This window comes from Artemia franciscana, chromosome 8, assembly GCF_032884065.1.
Source record: "Artemia franciscana chromosome 8, ASM3288406v1, whole genome shotgun sequence".
Taxonomy (NCBI): domain Eukaryota; kingdom Metazoa; phylum Arthropoda; class Branchiopoda; order Anostraca; family Artemiidae; genus Artemia; species Artemia franciscana.
Window position 1 is genome coordinate 3,990,190 of NC_088870.1, and position 25,108 is coordinate 4,015,297.

General features: G+C 35.2%; 1 protein-coding gene across 2 annotated transcripts in view; it reads right to left on the reverse strand.

The window, feature by feature from the left end:
* Positions 1-233: 233 nt before the first annotated feature.
* The window catches only part of LOC136029889 (exostosin-2-like), a 73,026-nt gene continuing 48,151 nt past the window's right edge, over positions 234-25,108 (reverse strand). For both annotated transcript variants that reach the window (XM_065708370.1, XM_065708371.1), the window contains exons 8-12: positions 19,491-19,674; positions 17,501-17,667; positions 12,393-12,536; positions 6,304-6,432; positions 234-505 (exon numbers count right to left, since the gene is read on the reverse strand). In XM_065708370.1, coding sequence (XP_065564442.1) covers positions 287-505; positions 6,304-6,432; positions 12,393-12,536; positions 17,501-17,667; positions 19,491-19,674 — 843 coding nt within the window. In that variant the 3' untranslated portion in view covers positions 234-286. The remainder of the gene's footprint in view (positions 506-6,303; positions 6,433-12,392; positions 12,537-17,500; positions 17,668-19,490; positions 19,675-25,108) is intronic.

Sequence of the window (25,108 nt, forward strand, 5' to 3'; positions counted from 1 at the left end):
GCTAGGATGGTTTGAGAAAAAAATGATCAAAAACAATTTCTTTGTCAAAAACTAACAAGAAAAACTTTTAGCTTTGTATGGGGGTGATATATTACTTTTAGTTACAACAGTTGTTCATTTTCCCCCTCTCCCATGAAAGCTCTTTTTCCCAGTACTTCACTCAAACTATTCACTACTAGCTACAAGACAAACTCCTTTACACTCAACTTCGAACCTGGCTAGTTTAAGACAGATACTTCAACTCCATTTATTAGTTTTTTCTTTTCAATTCAAATACAATAACATATCACAGACTTCCCATATTTCCATAAATTTTAAAATCTTCAGGAACATCCTCCCGATATAAAACAGGGTCAGCACGGAACTCAGCATACTTTAGTTCTAGTTTTCCAAACTCTTTGGAAAAATAATCAACACACAACGACCTTTCGGCGAGATGACCGGCATCAGCTGACAACATTTCACTCGTACAAGATGGGCACTTGAATTTCTTGCGAGGTCCAACCTAAAAAAAATAAAGATTTTTTTCTCAAATCAATATTTAGAGTCCTATCCTTAAGACCGTGATTAAGTGAACTGATGGAACTCGGAAATCCCATGTTAAAATCGAAAATTTATATTTAAAAAGTACTCAAGTATTCATTGGCGGAAGATACCGCTTTTAATATCAGGCCGTAGCTTCTTGAAGATGCTACATAATGTTTGCTTGGATTTTGCTCTATTTCCTTTAATTGCTTAGAAATCTTGGAAAATGTCTCGCTCTTTTCCACAAGTGTACTCTATGAAGGATATTGCGTTTAGAACAAAATCGGTACTACCATGAGCAGAAGACAGTAATCTGTAAGATGATTGCAACCATTTTCCTGTTTTCGAACAGTCCCATAGAATATTATCAGCTACCTGAAATTTCTGGAGAAAATACAAGTTTTTTGCCAGAAAGAATCGTTTCAGATCGCCAATAACACTCCTTGAGACCAGATTGACAAGCTGGTATAATTAACCTGCTATTCCCGCCAATGAATACGTGCTATTTGAAGGGTGTTTGACAATCGACAGTCTGTACAGAATTGAGAGACAGAAGGCTACCCTAACTTTGATTTTGAACCTCGATGTTTTCAAGTTCACTTAATCACGGCCTTAACAAAATCTATTCCCAACAAATTAAGAACCCTAACAAAATAGGGCCCGATAAAGTTTACAAATCTCTTCGCAATGGACTTGACAGACTGTAGTCTTTTCTGATGCCTTGTAAGTCGGCTGATGGATTCGGAAGGCGGGAGAACAGATCGATACTTCGCGTTTGCTAATATCGCTTTTCAGAATTTTATTATTAGAGTATGCCTTTGATAGAACATTAGGAAAACACAAGGACTCAAGGTCGCTTTTTACGGTGCCGTATCAGGGTCCATTTATTATTGTGGAACCACTTTTTTGATTATCTTCAATCTCTGCTGACAAAAAGCAAGGTTCTTAAATTGGGGACCCCAAAAAGACCTTTTTTAACAAAAACCCGTGACTTTACAATTTAAAAGGAACAGATATTATCCAATATGTAGGTGGGGGGCTACCTACCCTTCAACCATCCGCTCTTAAAGGTAAAGTTTGACGTTTTCATCTCTGTTTTTAATTTTGTCTCAAAAGAATTCCTCCCTACATCAATTTTAGCTAAATGTTTAAGAGGGAATCCTCAAAAATAAGAGCAGAGAAAAAGCTATTTTTGTTTTTTAAATAAAATGCTTCAAAAATTATAGGACTCATTTACTTTACCTTATTATTACTTTAACTTATTTACTTGTACCTTATTATTACTTTATTTTATCTAAATTTTTGGTAGATTGTAAAGTAATCTATCTTACCTAGTAGTCTAAGTCACATTCTTACCCGCCTGTAAATGCTACTCTATCTTATTACTTTAGCTTATTTGCTTTACCTTATTATTACTTTAACTTACTTACTGTACCTTATTATTACTTTATTTCATCTTAATTGTTGATAGACTGTAAAGTAATCTATGTTTTCTAATAGTCAAAGACACGTTCTTACCCGCCTATATATGCTACTTTACCTCATTACTTTACATTATTATTACTTTAACTTATTTACTTTACCTTATTATTAATTTATTTTATCTAAAATTTTGGTAGATTGCAAAGTAATCTATCTTACCTAGTAGTCTAAGTCACATTCTTACGCGCCTATAAATCCTACTCTAACTTATTACTTTAGCTTATTTGCTTTACCTTATTATTACTTAGCTTACTTACTCTACCTTATTATTACTTTATTTTATCTTAATCTTTGGTAGACTGTAAAGTACTCTATCTTTCCTAATAGTCTAAGTCACGTTCTTACCCGCCTGTAAATGCTGCTTTACGTTATTTACTTTTCCTTATTATTAACTTAATTTACTTACTTTACCTTATTATTGCTTTATTTTATCTTAATTGTTGGTAGACTGTAAAGTAATCTATCTTTTCTAATAGTCAAACACACGTTCTTACCTGCCTGTACATGCTACTTTACCTTATTACTTTACTTTATTATTACTTTAACTTATTTACTTTACCTTATTATTGCTTACTATAAGTACTCTATCTTTCCTAATAGTCTAAGTCACGTTCTTACCCGCCTATAAATGCTGCTTTACCTTATTACTTTACCTTATTTACTTTTCCTTATTATTAACTTAATTTACTTACTTTACCGTATTATTACTTTTGTTTTATCTTTGTTTTTGGTAGACGGTAAAGTAATCTATCTTTTCTAATAGTCAAAACCACGTTCTTACCTGCATGTAAATGTTACTTTAACTTATTACTTTACTTTATAATTACTTTAACTTACTTTACTATATTATTACTTTCTTTTTTATCTTAGTTTTTGGTAGACTGTAAAGTAATCTATCTTTCCTAATTGTTAAAGTCATGTTCTTACCAGCGTGTAAATGTTACTTTACCAATCTTGTGTTTGAAGAAGTCAGAAGAAGAGGTATAAAAATTGTGTAGTGAATCATAAATTCTAGCTAGCATTACAGAATACATAATTGACTAAAATTCTAATAATCATTAAACACAATTAGACTCATAACCAAATAGAGTTAGAATACATGATTAAAATCAATTACCTTGATTCATGACTTTCACAATAACCAAACAATTGATTTAAAACTAAACTACTGAATATATTCAGTAATTAAGATTAATTAACTCATTAGTCCCAATTTAATTTAATCTTAACTTGATAATGTATGCAATTAATTGACTGCGAACTGAACCGATCACATTCAAGATTAACCTTAATTGGGATTGGGAATAATTGTTAGAATAAGATTAACTAAATAAATCAAAAAACAAAAGTAAAGCACTTGGACTGGCGATTTTTCAGTTTTTTCGCAACAAAAAATTCCTAATCGATTTCACTTCAATTAGAAATTTTAATTCGTAACCGGTCTTAAAGGGTTCAATTCCTAGTTGGTTAATTGGAGGAATTCGTTCCTAATTAATTGATCAATTGAAGATTGATCAATTGAAATTTAAAAGGCTCTAATTGGTTAAATCAATGGATTGTTTGATTAATATTAATTCGATTACGATTAATCTTAACTTGATCAAGTTCACATGTAATTGACAATAAACTCAATTAATCAAGTGAACATAAACTCAAGACTAATCTTAATTTGGCTAATAACAAAAAAATAATTGCCTAGATTAACTGAAAAATTACACATACAAAATGCCTTGATTCGTGTTTTTTTTCAGTTTTGTCCCCCCCCCCAAAAAAACGAATTAATTCCAATTTCCTCAGAATTCGTAAACTCTTCAATATTTTTTTTTCGCTGCGATTGGCAGACTTTCACAAAGTTTGAGAACTTCAGCTGAGGTTAAGCTATTAAATATATTAATGGGTTAGGATTAATTACGGTGATCTGACCCCAAGCTTGACCTGATCTGACCTTAGCTGATCGTGGTTGCAGCAAGAGCTGTAACTTAGTACAAAATGAACTCTAGCCCATAGTAGCGAAAAATTTAAAAACGTCTTTGAAGAAAACTGTCAAGTGAAACAAAATCGCCGTTAAAAGATGATTTGATAAAAAAAAAGAAGTTTTTTCAAAGTTTTTGGCACTTTATAAAAAGTTATATATTGCTCTAATTAAACGACCCTTGTGTTTCAAGAGTGGTTTTTACAGAACTGGGACAAAATTTAAACTTTAGCGTAAAGAGCGAGGTGTAAAGGAGGGGACAACCCCCCTCATATACATAATAATTTCTGTTCGTTTTAAGTTTTAATGTAGCTCCTTACTTTCAATTGAAAAAGCTTGTTTTTTTAATTAATTTCTGATTGTTTTTTAAATAACGCCTGGATATCTGGCTCCACTTCCACGGAAAAATCCCCCTCCCCACAGAAATATCCTCTGGGCAATTCAATCCTGGCAAAAAATTTGCCCCGGACAATTACCCTTAACATCCCCACACGTAAAATTGAATCTGTAAAGAGAAAGCAAGACATATAAAGAAATTTCGTATAGGAATTCTGGCAAATTCCCCCAGTGTAAAATTTCTCCTAAAGAGTTCACCCATTAGAAACTCCCCTCTCCGTAGAAAGTCCCCCATGAAAAAAAACAGTAGAAAATTCGTCTTTCCACCCTAAATATGTATGTATGCTTCCCAATAACAAATACTATGCGTAAACAATGGGCAAAATTTTTAATTCAAAAACCTTTCCCCAGGGACTGTGGGAGGTCATGTTATCTCCAAAAACATAGTTATTGGGCCTTTTCAAAATTTTGATAGGACGATTTTGGGAAAAAAATCCCTTAGTTTTATTAAGTAAGACTAAACGTAATAAAACTTATAAATTTGGAATCAGCATAATTAGCCAGTTCTTTTGATATACTACTACTACTAATAGTGATTCACTGCAGCACCAAGCCGCCTGAGGCCAACACAGCTAAGCACGCTCCTCCTCCAAAACAATCTATTCAAGGCCTCCCTCTTTACACCCTCCCAGGAAGTTCCCATTTCCTTTAAATATTTATTTATGACATCCTCCCACCCCAGATGAGGACGACCTGCTTTCCGTGTAGCCCTAGACGGTTGGTCAAAAAGGACAATCTTCGGCAATCTGTCATTCTTCATCCGCAGAACTTAGCTTAGCCATCTCAACCTTTCTTTCATTATAGCCCTAGAAAGCGGGATTGAAACACATTTTTCGTACAATCTACTGTTTGAAATACGGTCAGTCAGCAGGGTACCCGGAACAATCCGTAGGCAATTTCTCTGGTAAACATCTAATAAATTTTCGCCCGCTTTTCGGTGCGCCCATAATTCAGAGCCATATTTGACCACTTTCATCACTGTAGCTTCCAATATTCTAATCTTGGTTTGCAAACTTATCTTCCTATTCTTCCAAACTTTTTTTTAACTGTGAAAAAACACCCTGAGCCTTAGCTATTCTACTTTTAACATCTTCACTGCTCCCACCGTCTTTACGAATAATACTACCAAGGTAAGTGAAGCTGTCCACCTGATCAATCTTTTCGTTACCCAACGTCACCTTTTCATCTTCACTTATTCCTAGCCTTAATGACTTAGTCTTCTTATCATTAATTTTCAAGTCTATTCTAGATAAAACGCAAAACTGAAATCGCAAAACCATTAAAAATTCATTCATTTTGCTCACACTTTCATCTAATATGCTTAAATCATCAGCATAATCAAAAGTCCAGGAGAGTTTTTCCTCCCATTTGATTCCGTGGTCTCCAATTGCCTTTCCTGTGCTCCTTAAGACGAAGTCCATCAAGATGATCCATATAAACGTGGACCAGTATTACCGCAGCAGTATTATTCTCGTACATAGCACGAATCAGTTTAATGTATTTGTCTGGTGACTTTAATTTATTTGTTTGGTTCTTTTAATATGCCTATTGTTATCAAAATTCCGTTTTTTTTAGAGTTTCAGGTACTATTAAGCCGGGTCGCTCCTTACTTACAGTTCGTTACCACGAACTGTCTAATTCAAGAATTTCAAATTCAAGATACAAAATCAATTTGGTGAAGACTAATGAACAACTGAGTAATGTTAATTAAATAGATGACACAATCAAAATCAATACTTTGATTGATGGTTTTCAAGTTTTGTTTGCAACGAGAAAATTCGTAATTGATTAGTCAATTCAAACAATCACAAGTGATTAACTGACTTGAAGCTTCAGCGATCAAACTCTAGATTAATATTAATTTGACCAAGAATAAAGACTAACTGATTAGAGCCCACTCAACTGGTTACACAATTAAAATAAAATACCTTGATTGGTGACTTTCCAGTTTTATTCGCAACAAGAAAATTCATCGCTATATCCTCACAATTCATGTGATCATCAACAAATTTCTTCACTGCTGGTGGTAGGTCTGTAGCATAGATATGGTGCCAGTACTAAAAGAAACTTTAATTAGCCTAAAGAAATAATACTTCAACGGTATTAATATTTAATTATATTGAAAAAAAAGAAGACACAAACACAGAAACAAACCCACACCATAAAAGAAAAAAAAAGGCAGAAAAAGAAAGGAAAACTGTTTTCCGACTTTAGTAATTTAAATAGATCAGTAATTGAATGAGGCCTTAACCCTACTCATCCATGCAATTACATAGGTCAAACAGCATAGCCATACACAATCAACCGCAAAGGATAATCCATGGACAGGCAGTCGTGTCGAAAGTAAGCATAAGTCATCATTCACCAAATATTAAAAAAAATTAAATAAGACAAATAATTCAAAGGCGACCACCCAGCATAACAGCTCATTTATATTAATGATTTTAATGATTTAATCAGTAAATAATACAATTTAACACTAATAATGCATTTAATTAGTTAAAACTAATTATCCATTTACAGATTACCAATAATATAATTAACAATCATATTTAACGCTCAATCAATCGATACACTGAAGTTATTATTCAATTGTTGTAAAATTTAGTAAAATTAGGGTAAGCTACTAAAATAAAGGCTGAAAACTACGAATTTCAGGATTCCTGTTTTCGTTGTTTCAAAATTATGAACTATTTAGTGCCACGTTAAACCATGAAAATACATATTAAAACTAATTAATTAAACTAATTAATTAGTAAAACGAATTAATTAACCTTGACAACTATTTTCGACGCTAATAATTTATGCTTTATTGTGCATTTAATAATTTCTTCGTCTGCAGTACTTTCTGTACACTACTCGTTGGTTTATCCATACATCTCCTGCAGTTACCTCCTATGGAGGAGGAACTTCTTTGCAACTATAAAAGAGTGCAGACTCTACAAAATAAAGTTCTCAGAACAAACAGTAGGTATGTCCAGGATGTGCCTGACATGAGTATTTGCTTTACGTCCCGAAGGTTCCTTAATGTTGGTGAAATAGGAGATTACCAGGCTGCAGTATTTGTATTCAGAATATTTATAGTTTAGACCCCAATGATCTTAAGAGTTTTTACCATACCCAAAGTGAGCTGCAAAATTATGGAACTAGGCTTAGGGACATTTTTTTTTTAGCTACGTCATAGTACCCAAAGTTCATTTTCAATGAAACATATAGGTCGAACTGTTTGGAATTTGCCGCCAACGAGAACTAAGGCAGAAGCACAGGTACTTAGTTTAGACAGAAATTAAAAAATTTTTGGAGGGAGGATAGTTGTTGAATTTCGATACGGAAGATAGGGTAGGAAGGGCAGAACATGTGAGTTGGGGAGGTAAGGGTTTGCAAGGGGATAAGGTGGAAGAGAGGGGAGTTGAGTGTCGATGAGTGATGAAGACTGAATGTGTTATTATTATTTTTCCTCTATATTTTAATTATCAATTATCATTTTTAATTCAGTTAGTTGTATTTAATTTCTTTATTTCTGTTTCAATTTTTATTGATTATCATTTACGTTATAAGTCATTAATTTGATTAAATTAGAATATATTTAACTAAATATTTAACTTTCACGCGACAGCAAACCCCCATAGGTATCTCCCCATCACAGAAATGAAGTTTTTTATTTATTTCCTTGTGACTGTCAAAAGTAAAAATTTGTATTTGAACTTGAACAATCAGTTGACACCTAAATATAGCTACACTTTCAAATAAAAGCAATATCTCTTTAAGCTAATTGGTGCCACGTGGTTTGGCTATCTTTTGCTGACTAGCCCCAGTACAGACTAGTCCCAGTAAAATCAAAGAAATGGAGATTTAACTAGTAAAAAAAGCGAGCGCCAAGGAAAGATGGTAAAAAAAAATTGAGTAAAGAAAACAAAATTTAAACACTGAATCAGAAATTTTGTTTAACAGCATCTGACAAAATCCGAATTTTACAACCAACTGGGAATGATTCCTATACCAACTTGTTGTAAAGGAACAGCCCTTCCCTCTACAAAATAAAAAGCATGGATGATTTCTGCACATTAAACATGCATTTTGGGACAGCTGGAAAAACAATGGTAAAATCGTTTTATTCACAACTGAATCCGCCAACTTAACATATAGGGCTTAGTCAATCCTAGACCAGTCAAGCCAATATCTAGGCACTGAGGGGACCATCCCCCCGATGACACCAATGACCTTGTAAATATCAAACTTTATTAAGATCTGATCACCCGTTCATAAGTTACAAATACCTCGTTTTTTCTAATTTTTCCAAATCCCCCCCCAACTCCACCGAAGAAGGCAGTTCCAGTCCGGTTATGCCAGTCGCTTATCTTAGACTTGTGCTTATTCTTCCCGCCAAGTTTCATCCTGATCTCTCCGGTTTAAGCGTTTTCCAAGATTTCCAGCTCCCCACCCCCCAAAGAAACTGAATCCGGTCGGGATTTAAAATAAGAGACCTGAGTTACGAGGTTCTTCTAAATATGAAATTTCATTCAGATCCAATCACTTCTTCGTAAGTTAAAAATACCTTATTTTTATAATTTTTTAGAATTAACCCTTCCCCCCTAACTCCCCCAAAGAGAGCGGATCCGTTTCGGTTATGTCAATCACGTATCTAGGACTTGCTTATTTTTCCTACCAAGTTTCATCCCGATCCCTCCACTCTAAGCGTTTTCCAAGATTTTAGGTTCCCCCCAAACTCCCCCCAATGTCACCTTATTCGGTCGGGATTTAGAATAAGAGCTTTGAGACACGATATCATTCCAAACATCAAATTTCATTAAGATCCGATCACTCCTTCGTAAGTTAAAAATACCAAATTTTTCTAATTTTTCAGAATTAAAAACTCCCCCAAAGAGAGCGGATCCGTTTCGGTTATGTCAATTACGTAACTGTGACTTGTGATTATTTTTCCCACAAAGTTTCATCCCGATCCGTCCGCTCTAAACGTTTTCCAATATTTTAGGTCCCCCCCCCCAACTCCCCCCAATGTCACCGGATCCGGTCGGAATTTAAAATAAGAGCTCTGAGACACAATATCCTTCCAAACACCAAATTTCATTAAGATCCGATCACCCGTTCGTAAGTTAAAAATACCTCCTTTTTTCTAATTTTTCCGATTTAACCCGCCCCCCCCCCCTAGATGGTCGAATCGGGAAAACGACAATTTCTAATTTAATCTGGTCTGGTTCCTGATATGCCTGCCAAATTCCATCGTCCTAGCTTACCTGGAAGTGCCTCAAGTAGCAAATCGGGAAAGACAGACAGACAGACAGACCGAACGACAGAATTTTCGATCACTATATGTGACTTGGTAGATACCAAGTGCCATAAAAATTTAAATTAGTAAAAAAAAATATATATAAAAATTCTCCATGGGGCTGAAATAAAAAACGGTCAGTTTAGATCGAGTCCACAAAAGGGCCTGGCAAATGTAGTCTCCCATCGTTCAGGTGACACCTTAAAGTCTTTTAATTTCGTGAGTAGGGCCTTGACATGAATAGCGCCCAATGAGTGAATTTCCCTGGATTAATTTTGTCAGTGATAAGAATTTACATCTGCAGGTTATTTCTCCGGCCTGGGGATTTTAATGTTTTTTTTTTCAATGACGGTTGGAGTTTCAAGCTGAAATGCAGTTTCTTCAATGTGCAGATAGAGAAGCACTTTAAGAAAGAATACAAGGAAAAACACAGAAAAGCGCAGCCCGTCATGAGATAAGGTGGATATTTTCAATTAGAAGTTCAAGTCTCTGGCACTCACAGGGTTCTTGCTTTACTTGTGATGCCCACTACTGTCTGATAGTTCAGATTCAAATCTTTAAGAAAACCCTGGGATAAGATGAGGCAAGAGAGATATCCATCGCAATACCTGCCTCTATCCTGATAGTTTCTACAGAAGTCAAGTTTCTAGATTTACAAAAAAAAGGTTACCGACATTTAATAAGTAACGTACTTACTTACTTGTACTTGGTTCAGGACAACGGTTAAAAGCCTTCCTTGGCATGCAATACTTAGTCAACGACTTAGCTCCATCTTTGGCTGTCTACGGTCCATTCCCAAGTGGTTTTGAGACAGTTCTTATCCCACCGTCGGCAAGAGCGACCAAATCCCCCATTGGGCTCGTGGTCAGCTTTGACGCAGGCAAGCCATGTTTTGCATTGTCTCTCTTGGCGTTTCATCCAGCAATGGAGAAGCTGGCCGTAAAGGGCTTTTTACGTCAGCACCTCATGTGGTCGACGTTGGATGTGCCAGTAACAGCGTGGACGGTGTTTCTTGATAACTGACCTGATGTCAAGGTGCTGGGAGCACGATCGACGGGGATCTGCATTGCTCATTCTGTCGGATAGTCTGACGCCAAGGATCAAACGAAGGCAAGAATGGTCAAAAACTTTCAGATCATGTACCTCCGATGCTTTCAACACCCAAGACATACATACATATAGGAGAACAGATATGACGAGTGCCTCGTAGATATGGACCCCTGTGTGTAGCGGGATTAGACGCTTCCGCCATCGACAAGAGTTGAGCTCGGCAAACACTTTTGCTGCGGATGCCATTTGAGTGTGGACTTCCTTTGAGCTGCTTTCGTTGCCATTGATCAGAGATCCTAGGTACTTTGAATTCTTCCACCACCTCAATTTCAGCTTGTTGGAGATAGATAGGCTGTATCAGATTTGCCGCATTAGCGATGAAGGGTTTAGTTTCGGGAATGCTGATTTTGAGACCAACTGATTGAGGGGTGATGGATTTCCTGGGCTTCTTGACGGTCAAAGACACGAGACTGATGTCGTCCGCGTATTTTCGATCTCTCAGGTTAAAATTAGGGCTAACTTTCACGCCATCAAAGCCCAACAGTGCCGTGGGCATTCATTATCCAGTCAATTACCAAGTTGAAAAGCACAGATGAAAGGATGCATCCCTGTGTTACAACGTGTTCTATGAGGAACATCCAGGAGAGCTCTCCATCAGCCTGGATTTTGGCGCGTGTATTATCGTCAAACACTGTCATAAGTCTTACCAGCTTGTCTGGAACTTAGCTGTCTTCAGTTATAGCAGCCCACATGTCGTTTTTTAGAACTGAGTCACATGCCTTATGAAGTCTATAGACAGCCCAACCGTGAACTGCTGGTGTTTTACTCTATGTTCAAGGATTTGCCTGAACATAAATAGCTGGTCAAGGCATCCCATTCCTGGTCGGAAACCAGGCTTGGTTGGACCTGATTCTTTTGTTGCGGTAGGACTAAACTGGCTCCTGGTCGACCGGAGCCGGCTCAGCCGGTTTAGTCCTACCGCAACAAAAGAATCAGGTCCAACCAAGCCTGGTTTCCGACCAGGAATGGAAGGATCATGGCTAAAATCAGGTTGGACCTGATTCTTTTGTTGCGGTAGGACTAAACCAGCTGAGGAGGATCATGGCTAAAATTTTGGCTATAATGTGCATCAGTGAAATTCCTCTATAAGTTATACATTGGGTGGCATCTCCCTTCTTGAAGATAGATAGAATTATGGAGTTTGCCACTTTTGGGGGAATCGTTCTTACTTCCATATTTTATCGATTATGCCGTAGAGCTTCTCTATGCATCGGGTTCCGGTGCTTTATGCCTTTTTAACTTCTCTATAGCTGATTGGATTTCGTCGAGGTTAGGTAGGTCGATATTAACAGAGCAGTAGGTGGTCTGGGCGTTAGTCCAGGGATAGGCTGCACTTGAGGTAGCAAAGGAGGAATTAATAGATTCTCGAAGCGTTTTTTCCAGCGTTGAAATGAAAACTTTTGAAAATTTGCCTAAACAAAAAACAAACATTACTAAACAAATAAAAATTAACCATTTTCCAAGCTTAAAAAATTTCTTATTTGCAATATCGTAAAGCATTTGCAATTATTTGCAATATCGAAATACTTCAGCAGGAGGCAACCATTTCTAGAGTACAATAATCTACCAATATGCGCACTATAGCTTATTTGATGGTAACCTACTTATTCTGTAGCTTACCTTATGGTAAAAAGATGCTCCAGTAAGAACTAAGGAATAACTATTTCCCCATTCCGAATCGTATACCCAAGAGTTACTTATATTGCTCCAAGTATGAGTCCTACTGGGAAATCCAACAATCCTATCAGGAAACTCTCTCCAAACCTAAAATAGAAAAAAAACTAATTTATGAAGCTAATTCCTTATTTCGAAGAATAGAGTCATCTATATAAACACTTTCATAGGGAGGGGGTCGTAATTATTTACGGCGGAAGGTTGTTAAAGTTGTATTCTTTGCTGGAAAAGCGTTAAATAATTTCGAATTTTGCTTGCACTTTTTGCATATTTTAAACCTTCCTTTGAGCAAGACTGCAGAAAGAAATAAATTCTTTAGAAATGATGTAGGTTTCAAATAAAAATAATAAACATTGAAAAAAAGCTGAAGACACAATCTGAGATGAAATAGCAAAACTCATTAAATTGGTATTATTTTGGTTAGCTGTGATTCTTTAGAGTAGTCAAAATCTAGATGACGTTTAAAATATACGATACAGGTTGTGCCCATTAAATATTATAATTATTGCTAGAATAAAATTTATTAGTTTTGAATTTCCCGTCGAAAATTCAAAATTAGATTTAGAGCTATTTTAGATCTGGTAACGTATAAATTTAAACTGCACTTAGTTTAGAGTTCATATTCAGATTTAGAGTCATTTTATAAAATAGGTAGATAGATAGAAAAATGGACTTATTCAACAAACATTAATTCAACAATAAATTTGAGCGGTAAAAGCCAATTTATCGTCAAGTATCCACCCCCCTCCCTCCACAAGGCTCTAAAAGCTGGAAACTAAGTCAGAAAGATATTCCCAACGCAATAAACAAACCAAACACACATTCGCCGCTTGGCCTAGAGACATGTACCATGCGAAGGTATTAAAACATGAATTACCTGGAGATACAAAAACTTTCATAATTTTCTGAAGACCATTGAGTTACCCAACTTTACGAGTTTAGATGACTCACGCAGAATATTCCAGGCAGTGTGAGAAGCAGTCAAAAGATTGAAGTCTAATCTGACTGATGGATTTGTTTTACATAAATGTTTACATTTAGGGTCACCTTATTTATTCAGCCAGTTTAAACTTGTTTGATTAAGGTTTTGCTGTTTTATGGGTAGTGTGTTCTGTTGTTTTTCTTGCTTGTACACTCTCCGCTTTTGAAGGTTAATAAAATGTTTAAATTAAATAGGATCCATCACGATTTCATGGAGAATCTGATCAAATGAATGGTTTTAGCATCTTACTACTGACTGCACGGTGAGACCAAAATGTATAGAGATGCATATAGGTGTCCATCTACAGATTTGTACTCTGGTACAGGTCAGAACAGTCTCTGGCAAATAATTCAGCAAATAAAACACTTAGCTCTAGTATTTTCACTTGAAATCGTCTGTTAAATTATTAACGGACGTTAAGTTCATTAAGTTAATGAACTGCTTTGACGAACTATTAAGTTAATTACAGATCACTTTTTTTTCCACTAAGCTAAATTACTTAATTCATTTTCTTCCCCTCGTTGTCACTACCCATCATTTCGTCAGGATAAGATTCTTTGGATTTTCTTTTTTGTAGTGCAATGAATTTCCTTTTTTTTAAAGTGTTGTTCAACTGTCATTTCTTTCTTCTCCTTTATTAAAGATCTAATCTTAAATATTTGGTTCGCTCAAGCTTTACTTTCTAATGCATTAATTAGATTTCTTAAGTACACTAACTTTCTTTCTTAACTTAGTATTGCTTTAAAATTCTTTGAGTTTGTGGTGCGTAAAGTTCAAAGTGCATCTTTTTTTTATTTAAATTTTCCCTGCTCTATCGACAAAGATGATATGCCACTAGTCCAAGTAATTTCATTGTTTTATTTTATACTTGCCTTTGAATATTTGTTGTACCTTCGCTTGAATGTTTCTAGGGAATAGTTTTCAGGGATTAACTATGCTGGGAGGCTATTCCAAATGACGATGGCTTGTCAGGCAAAGCCCATATTTAGGGATTCCCGACTGGATATACCCTGCTCCAGGTAGTCATACCGGGCTGTATTTTGACGAGATTCCCTTAAAGGTTTAGCTCCTTCATAAGCAAACTTCGATAACTCCTCTGATGGAGGGGACACACGTATTTGTAAAAGAGACTAACATAATTACCATGTTGAAACGATCCTGGATCGATTGCATGGGTCTTGCGTCAGGGTTTCCAGAAGTTGCTGCGAGAGCTGCTCAATTTTGAGCACGGTGGAGAGGAGCGATATGGCTATTTGATAGCACGGGCAAAAAAAGGGTATGCATATTCCATGACTAGTCTGATTTAAGACGTGAAAAGAGGCAATATGGACTCATCAGGGAGGAAATTATTTTATCTTAGAATAACTCCTAGCTTCCTGGAGCAAAAGGATCTCACTTCACTGGAGAGCAAAAGTTCTTTCTTTCTGAAGAAAAAAGAAACAGAGCATCTGTTTCTTTAGTCCTGTTTAAATTTCTGGCTCATTCGGGCTTTGCTTTTAAGCCTTATTATTTATTTATAATGATTTTATGTTAGAATTATTTTGCAATAACAAATTAATGAACGAATGAGACAGAATAAAACTTAGCTTTAGTACCGCAGAAGATATTCTAAAAATGGTATCATTTTTCAAATATATTTCAATATGAACAGCATTAAAAACAGAAAGAAAAAAAACTCTAGTGTTAAAAATGTAGGAAAATTACCATAAACATTATATTGTAACTATCATAAAATGGCAAGTAAAATGAAGTAGCCATTTTATCCCTTTCCAGCCGCTTCATATGGAATAGGTGGATCAGAAAATATATCGTTTCATCATAATTTTGGTACTTTTTTGACTGACCGTAAATCAAACAATTAACTGAAAGAAATGTGTTTCAATACCACTTGCCAGCGCTAGAAAGAAAGGCTAAAACGGCTAGTCCCTGTTTGCGGATTGAGACACATCAATGTCAGCCATAAGATGGCTATGCCAGGTTTTACGGATTGGAACATGTCAATGCTGATAACACTAAGCTCGTGCTAATTTGTTGATATTTTTTCGCAATTTTAGCTAAATGATTCTGAATAAAAATAGACACGACAAAAAAAGAAGAAAAGAGAAATGTAACACCATAATAAAATAACATTTGAACAGATGGCATTGTATAAATACATTCATACATTTTAATAAAGAATAACAATACATAAATTTTACTTAAATAAATAAAAAATTTCAATAAAGCCAAAATGTACACTTGCGTATCTGTTTGCACTAGAGGCACGAGCCAATGTTTTCTCTAAATTTAATATGGGAATGCATTGTGAATTTTTGTTTAAAAGAAAATCCAATAGAGTTTAAAAAATCAATAGACAGGTGTGAATATTGAAGGCTCGAGAGAAGCAAGAGGCACTATGTGAGGGGCAAATATCTGAAAATCAGACTGAGCGGAGAGATGCGAACTCTGAGGACCAGTCATAGCAAGCGAACGGATGCTAGATAAATTAATAGTGAGGTCTAATCCGGTTAAAAAAAAAAGACTTTCATGTATAGTTAAAATTCAACGCTAGCCCTTAAAAAGAAACTTTCTATTAAAAGCACAAATCATCCAAATGACAATGCCTCTTTCTTCCCCTTCGGTCTCATACCTTCTTTCAAATTACTGAGTTGTATATACCACTTATGGATTTGAGACTTTTTTTTCGTAGTGTAGCTTTAAATTTTAATTAACTCTTCAGAAGATCTCGTCATTTGTTTTTGGTATCTCGTTCTCCTTCTGATTGAAAAGCATTGAATATGTATTTTTTGTTACTTTGATTTACACTTTGCAAATCAAATTTTATCCATGTTCTATCCTTTCTTATTCTTTTCTAGGCCAATTTTAGCATTTCTTAAATCTTGCTAATATTCTTAAAAATTTTTCTACGTCAATATAACACGATCCCCGAAGTTACGGTGTAAGTTTGTAAATATATTCAAGTTTTGAATATACTTATAATTAATTAATTATTATTATTTATATTATTATTATATTATTATATTATTATTAATTAATTATTTATACTTATTATTATTCAAGTTTTGCGTATCACTTATAATTTAGAGCGTTTTATAACCTTCATTCAATCTATAGGCCTACATCTATGGGGACTTTAAGTAGAATTATCTCCAAGCTAGGCACATTTATTAAGGGCTGGTAGAGTTTATTTAGACGGAAGAAAACGATTTGACAGTATGTTTTTACTAGATTTTATAATGGTCAAAGGCTTACAAATATCAGGCCACTGATCTCCTAAAATACAAATATTCAAGTGTACCTGTATGATCTACCACCTGCAGCTCAAGTCGTTCATGCATTAATGCACTATAAACCAGTTTATTTCGCTAGTTTCTTTCAACTTAGCGTAAGAAAAGACAAAAAGAATTGACAGAAAAGATGGGAAATATATAATTTGGGCTATATATTTTCACATTAGGAGTGTGGTGGGGGTAAAGTATATAGACAGTGCAAATTCAAAAAATAATCCTTACTTCATAATATCAGGATAATTGTAGCTAACACATTTTGCATCCAGACCCGTTGAAATTTACCCCCCCCCCTAACGTGCAAATATATAGCCCAAATTTATATCCAAAATATTATATTTTTATCATGCTTAGGTACATTTTATTAGGATTAACCTAACTTCACTTCTTGAGCTGCAAGGGTATATCATAAAAGTATCTTATTAAATTCAAAATATACGTTTAAAATATTGAATTCAAAATAGAAATTATTTCAATTCAATATTTATTAACTAATCGAAATATGGGCGTTACTGACATTATTTATAAAATAAATTTGGATTTTTTATTAAGACTTACTTTACTTAGAACTTAAAAACTTAGTTCTATGCCTAATCTTTTCTAGGCCAATTTCTTTTCTACACCAAATTCCTTTTCTAGCAAGACAGTGTTTGTGCATCATATATACTTTACTAAAACATACGTATGTGTATACCTCCACCCCATGATTTTCTCACTCTAACCTCCGAGTTCGGGATATTGTACGTATGTGACATTTATTTTAAATACTCCAGTACAAGCCTTACCTGATATCCAAATTCCAATTCATCGATGGTAAGCATATTAATATCATCATCTAGAGAAAGTACGGCCTCGGTTTGAATTTCTTTAAATGGAAGAAACCGATTTGTCAGTATATTTTTGCTAGATCTTATAATGGTCAAAGGTTTACGAATCTCAGGCCACTGGTCTCCTAAAATACACAAATTCAAATTATTAATTACTTTAATTTAATTTTAATTAATTAATCAAAATATGAACGTTAATTCTATTAGCTATGAAATAAGTTCATATTTTTTTTAATCAGACCACTGATCGCCTAAAATACACACATTCAAATTATTAATTACTATTAAATTCAAACTATATACTTGAACTGTTGAATCCAAATAGAAATTATTTCAATTAAATGTTAATCAATAAATGAAAATATGAATGTTAATTGTATTAGTTATTAAATAAAATCAGATTTCGATTTAGGCCATTGATCTCCTAAAATACACAAAATCCAAATTATTATATTATTATTAAATTAAAATTATATATTTTAACTATTAAATTCAAAACAGAAATTACTTCAATTCAATATCAATTAATTATTCAAAACATGAACATTTTTATTGGTTATTGAATTTATTCAAATTTTTGATTCAGACTTACTTAAGTTAAAACTTAGTTCCTCTTGTACTTCCATAGGCACTTGGGGTATGCAAGAAGAGCCTCCAGTCTCGTCTCCGGTACACCACTGCCCACAAGTCTTCGCGCTCGACTTACAGAGAGACTTTGAGATTTAGGAGGTCTAGCTACGTTTGAACCTATTCTTTGGTCTGTCTCTTAGTCTACATTCAATAGGCTACCACTAGAGGACAGCTTTGTTTCATGCATTCAAATGCTGGACTTCCATTTACGGTATTTCATCATGTGCGTGATTAATGTGACCACGTCCATGAGAATACACTTCAAATGCATTCATGGGAGAGTTGCGTATATTTTTGGTAATTGAGTGTAAATAAAACAAATTGAATTGAAAAAGAATTGAATTGAATTGTCAAGGAAGCTGCTATGTAAGCTTTTGTAAGTCACAGACTTGGATTATGGCGACAACAACAAAATCATGCACCCTAATACAATAAAATAAAAACAAGCAATAATCTTATTGAAGAATAACCTTCCCAAAAGGTTATGTGGTAAAATAAAAAGATAAAAATAAAATTTTATAAACATTCTATCAAAAAAACCATAGAAACAAGAATCTATAATTGAAATTGGATCTAAAAATATATCTTGAAATTTCGATATTACGGCAGCAACAACAAAATTATTCACCTCCCCCCTTTCCTTCCTATACAATAAAATAAAAACAAGCAATAATCTTATTGAAAAATAACCTTCCCAAAAGGTTATGTGGTAAGATAGAAGGATAAAAATGAATGTTATAAACATTTTATCAACAAAAACATAGAAACACAAATCTATAACTGAAATTGAATCAAAAATAAATCTTGATATTTCATAATTATAGCAACAACGACAAAACCATTCATCCCCCCCCTCATAAAAAAAATTAAAAACATTCACCTTCCCAAAAGGTTACGTAGTAAGATAGATAGAGGCAGGGGTGTAAGTTCACGAAAGAGCAGGGGAAGAAAAATTATTTTTCAAAATCAAAGGGAAAGTACAATTTTGTGCTTTCTTTTGATTGTTTGAAAAGACCAAGAAAATTTATGTTTCATAATTTAGGGCGAGATCTGGCGAATAAATTATCCTCTTCCCCGCTCCCCACTAATGGACACCCCTGGCAGGGGGGCATTTTATACTTCCCTTAGGTAATTAAGTTTACCGTTGGTAATTATACGGTAATAAGCGGTAACTCTATGGTAATATACGGTAATTTTGGTGATAGATAATTTTAGAGAGATCCCCAACCTCTAAATTTAATCCCTAAACTCATGTGTTGGATGACATTATAGTCATTTAAGAGCACAATCAAATATATAAAAAGAGTACAAGGCTTACGTGAAGGAGGGGCTTTTAACTGATTGTTCCAAACAACTACAATATGCACCAGCGAAGGGGTAGCAGCCAAATTTCTTATTATTGCGTACAAGCTCTCCAGCCGGTTATATGTTAGTACTACTGCAGTAAATCCTTGAGATTTTGGTGGACCCATTGGCAGAATGAAAACATTCGGTTTTGACATCTAAACATACAATATAAGAATAATGACACTTGTTCAAATTATTAATTATACTTGCTTTAAAAAATTTATACAATTTTATTGGAAATATAATAAAATTATGATATTAATAATAATATGAGTATGATTATATATTTATATTATTCTTAGTACAACATTAACGACTACTACTACAACTGAAAAATCAAAGGCGTGCCAAGTCACTTAAGCTCGTCCTCCATCTCAATTTGTTTAGAGCTTCTACTCTATACCCCCTCCAATGAGGTTTTTATCTCCCTATAAAAAAAAAAATTCCCATCCCTTCCACGGACATCCTGGTTCTAAATTTCCAAAAGAGCATTATTTTGAAAACAGCAGTTCAAAAAGTAAGCCATACGAAAAATGAGGTTCTGTCCCGCTTTCTAGAGCTATAATCAGGCTTTCTGAGGCTAAAGGCTCAAGTAAGCTCCGCCTCCAACTCAATCTGTTTGGAGCTTCAATCTTTACTCCCTCCAATGATGTTTTTTCCCCCTAAAAAGAAATAAACACATTTTCCCGTTCCATCCACGTACGTCCTGCTTATAGGTTTCCAAAAATAGAAGTATTTTGGAAACAATATTTCAAACAATAAGCTGTACGAAAATTTGGCACTGTCCCATTTTCTAGGGCTATAATCAGACTTTCTAGGACTATAGACTGAAAGACCTTTTTTCATCCTATCGACGAACGTCCTACTTATAGGTTTCCAAAAAAGCAACATTTAGGAAACAGTATTTTAAACAGTAAGCTGTACGAAAAATGTGGTTTTGCCCTACTTTCTAGGGCTATAATCTAGCTTTCTAGGGCTATAGGCTCAAATACGCTCATCCTCCGCCTTAATCTGTTTAGAGTTTAACTTTTTACTACCTCCAATGATGATCTTATATCCCTAGAAAAAAAAGATCAAAACCTTTTCACATTCCATCCATAGACGTCGTTCTCAAAGGTTTCCAAAAAATCACTATTTTGGAAACAGTATTTCAAACAATAAGCAGTACGAAAAATGTCGTTCTGTCCCGCTTTCTAGGATAATCAGACCTTATAGGGCTGTAGGCTCAAATATGCACCTCCCCCACCATAATCTGTTTAGAACTTCACTCTTTAACCCCTCCAATGATGTGAGATCAATGGAAGCTTCCAAGGTTGAGATAGTTCTCCACCTATTCCAACACCGCTACCTCTCAAGCTTTCACGATTCATTCTAAATTTCTTGATAAAAGTGGCATCAATTGGAGGGGGGTTTACAGTGGGAATCGCCCTCTTAAGTTTTAAAACTATTTTATTTGGGGGTGGGGGTGGGACTATTTTCGTAGAATGATGTCTTTTTTGATATTTTTATTAGAAAATTGAAAAACAACCAATCTGCTACCCCCCTCATTTTCAAGAATTTACGCCACTGCTTAACTCAAATGACGCTCTACGCGTACAAAATCACAAAACAGGCTGACTTATCCCTTATGCTACTTTCGCTTCTTTAGAAATTTAGATGCCCAATAAATCATATTCTCCACATTTACATATCTTTTATTAAGCCTTTAGAAAATATGCGTCCCATGTGACTCAGCTGCGTCACACGGCTATACTGATGGCTCAACTGAGGCAACGAAACATAGAAACAAAGCAAACACTTCTTTTAGCACCTAAGAAATACGTATAGGGGAATACCCGAGTATTCGGAGAGTACCTAATCTTGAAAAAACATTTTTGTTAAAATTCATCTTTCCTAAACACAGACAGCATGTTCATAATCTTATAAATGCCAAAGAAAGTCTTAGATAATGAGTTTAATTGACTTTAACCTTAGAAAACTTCTTTTTTCAAATGTCAGCTTAAGCAAAAGTTACCTTTATTGCCTAGCCTATTTAACCTTTAAATCCTTTCTCAAAAAATTTTTATGTGACTAATTTGTCCTGATTTGGTATATCTGTTACTGAGATGTTCTGTTCCAACTTTAACATTGTAACATTAAGCAGTAATTTTTAGGATCTGGTTCAAATATAAATGTGATATCGTGATAGGGCTCTACTGTTAATTACTAGTGCATTTAAAATATGACCAGTATATTCAAACATGGTGTAGGTAGAAGGGGGGTAAGGGAGGGCAACTGCCCCCCTCCCATCCCCTAAAATTTCAAACTTACACTAGATACAAACGATATCTTTTCATATGTTGGAATTTAACTATTGGATGTTACCAGGTAGATGGTTGAAAAAGCTAGAAATAAACAGAAATTTCCAAATGTAGTTTCCGATATCAATATTTAGGTTTCGATATTCAATATTGATTATTGGTTCGATATTTAGATAGGAGACTGGCCTACGATCGGCAGATTTGACTTCTTTAAATCTCTAGGAATTGATTTAAGCTATAAGAAGTTGCTGAGTATGCCAAAGCAGAGTCATTTAATAGGCCTACCATCCTTGAAAAAGACAATTAGAAATACTCCACCACTTTTCCACCTGGATGCCTCTCTATCCAAGTGGTTAAGTGCTGAGCCTGGGCCGCCCCGGTACTGGCTCGGTCGTCTCTGGCCTACGTTTGGCCAACTGACAAAAGAAACAGAAAAGTAGCCAGGAAAACATTAAGACTTGTTTTTCGGCTATAAAATTAAGAAAGAATATGGTCAGTATAAAAAACTACAAAATGAATTTAAGTAAGGTTTAAAAACAACTAAAGAGCATTAATTTTAAATCATAAATTGCCTGATCAACACGAAAAGTCAGTCGTCCTGCTAATCTTGGTATTCCATCTATAAGTGGTTGCAGTTTCACATCAGCTTCTGTCTTCAAGACAGTATCCATCTCGTCAATTAGCACAAAGTCTCTTGCTCCAGTCTCCTTCAGAAAGCAGACCATAAGTTCTTCAGTAGCTACTTTTTTGATAATGATAATATAATGAGCGGGATTTCCTTCCTTGTTCTTAAGCTCAACCAGACTGTAACCACAACCTTGACTTTCTCAGTGTCAAATTGAAAGTTGCTGGTAGGGGGCTCGTCTCCAACATCCATACTGGAGTCTAAAGGGTTGTTGTATACAGGATCACCTACGTCAGAATCGTCACCCCAACTGCATCTTTTATTACTAGAACATGCCTTTTCACTTTTCTGACTTCCTTCCTTACCAGGAGTAGGGCTTTCTTGACAGATACAGCTTTTATTCCATAAGTAATGCGTTCTTCCACAGGGCTGTCAGTGATCACTTCTGACTTTTTCATATTCTTTTTCCTGTTGATTTTTCGTGCTGAGCCTTTTGGAAAGGACGATCCCTTTAACAAATCATCTGCTGACCTTTGCTTCTCATTTAGAGACAGAACCTATGTTGTGTCTGTTTCGGGTTTATGTTAAAAAAGGAATCTAAATGTCGTACAGGACTTGCGCTGAGAATTGAAACTTCCCTGGTGGCTGCTTCACTAGATGTGGATTCTAGATGCTTCACTAGATGTGAATTCTAGATGCTTCACTAGATGTGAATTCTAGATGCTTCACTAGATGTGGCATTCTGCCTGAGAAATAAAACGAGAGAAACTCACAATCCTTAAAGAAATCTCTGTCGGTGGGGTGGATCACGCCTACTCTAATTCCACTGATTATATTCTCATGAGTGAAAACCTTTGTATATACTTTCCCCAGATGCTCAGCAATGTTATAATATAGTTTTGTATTTATGGGTATTCACAAAACTTGCGGCTACCTGGTTGTAGTAGGCCTTAAGGCGCCCCACGACTATCCTTTCTAGAGGCTGTAGTTCGTGAGTAGTATGGAGAGGGAGAGTTGAAAGTACAACACCCTTATTTTTAGCTATATCAAGCGATTCAATAGTGTATTGGCTGATCTGAGCGCCAATTTTCGGAAGTACAGGAGACTGTAGGGTTTGCCTTGACTGTTGAAATACTTCAAGTAAAGCAAAGAATGAGAGGCAGTCATCCAGCCAGAGGTATTTTCAGAGTCGATTCCAGGTAGAGCTCCCTTGAGTAAAATTTCCAGACGCTGTTTCCTGGGGAATAAGCAGAAGAGGGGCCGGGTTCCCAATGCATTAACACCAACACAAATCATGGTTAAATAACCTCTTTTTACAGACGTGACCTTCTATACTTACTTCTGGCCTCATTATCCAATGATTTTATAAAGCTTGTGTATGTTTTCAGCCACAATCCGTCAATTCGCCTTGTGGTCTGAACATGTGTTCATCTAGACCTCAATCCAGGTTGTTAAAGAAAGCTCCTACACTTTGACGGTTGAAAGCAGTTGCCCGTCATAAGCTTGTACCTTCTGGCGTTCTTACTGATAGAATCTTATGGCGATCCATAAGACAGCAGCACCAACCTTTGCCTGCAATTCCTCCCCTGTCTTCTCTAATTTTGCATTTCCTGTTATCCGGCACTTTTATACTCTGAATAATGACATAGGTGTATGCGAATTTCCGTAGAGGAGTACAGTAGAAATGTATATCAGCTACCGTTTTCAAGAAGTTTTTTACTTTTTTTCTTGCTTTTATGTAAATATTTATCATGATTTGTAACAGGGCGTAAAGAAACTCGGGTCCAGACTTTCAGATTGTTATTCAGCTTCTCAACTTTTTCCCTGTAATCTTGCGGAATTCCTCTAGGGACACTCATGGTACTTTAAGAGAATCCAACTGCCTTTTTGTCGACTAAGACAGTAAAAACTACTGCTTTCTTTTCTTCTGGATCCCAGCCGCCTTTCTTTTCTCTTCTGTTTTACTTTTAAGCATTTTATCCTCAGTGAAATTTGACAGGAAAAAATAGAGTTTCAGTTCACCTACTGGTCTAATAGGATTGAACAACGCCAGAATTAAGCTTGACTTCAACCTTCAAATATTGTGAAAAGTTTACTTTGGATTTTCTCAGACAATCTACAATTAATTTTCTTGGATTTTCACCCCTCGAAACGATAAGTCATTTAACCTTATTTTTGGACTATAATTAAACTTAGAGTGTCAAGAATTGGAGTTGGGCATTTTTATTGAATTATGTGAATTATGTCTGATGCAGACAGCAATAGCATGCGATCGGTGGGTGATAGGAAACTGGTTTACTCGCCCGTGCTAAATTTCATACAGTCTAATTACGAATCCGGAATAGATGATGAAGTGATAATTAAGTGTGCCGTTGATTTTTTTGACGGATCAGTCATTTCTTCTGCTAAGGTGGAATTTTGGAACAAAGTTAACAATGATATCCAGCCACCAAAGCGTATTGGTGCTAAGGCAGCGTCAAATAATGTTAAGAATATTCTCGATCTGCTACGTAAGTACGATAATGACGATTTGGATATTCCTCGCTACGTCATTCGTGTACCTACTGAAGTCCCCTGTATACCAGCGGTAGCATATTCTAGATTAGCTGCGAAAGTAAATAGCTGTGAACAGATGTTACAAACTATGTCTTCTAAAATGGTGTC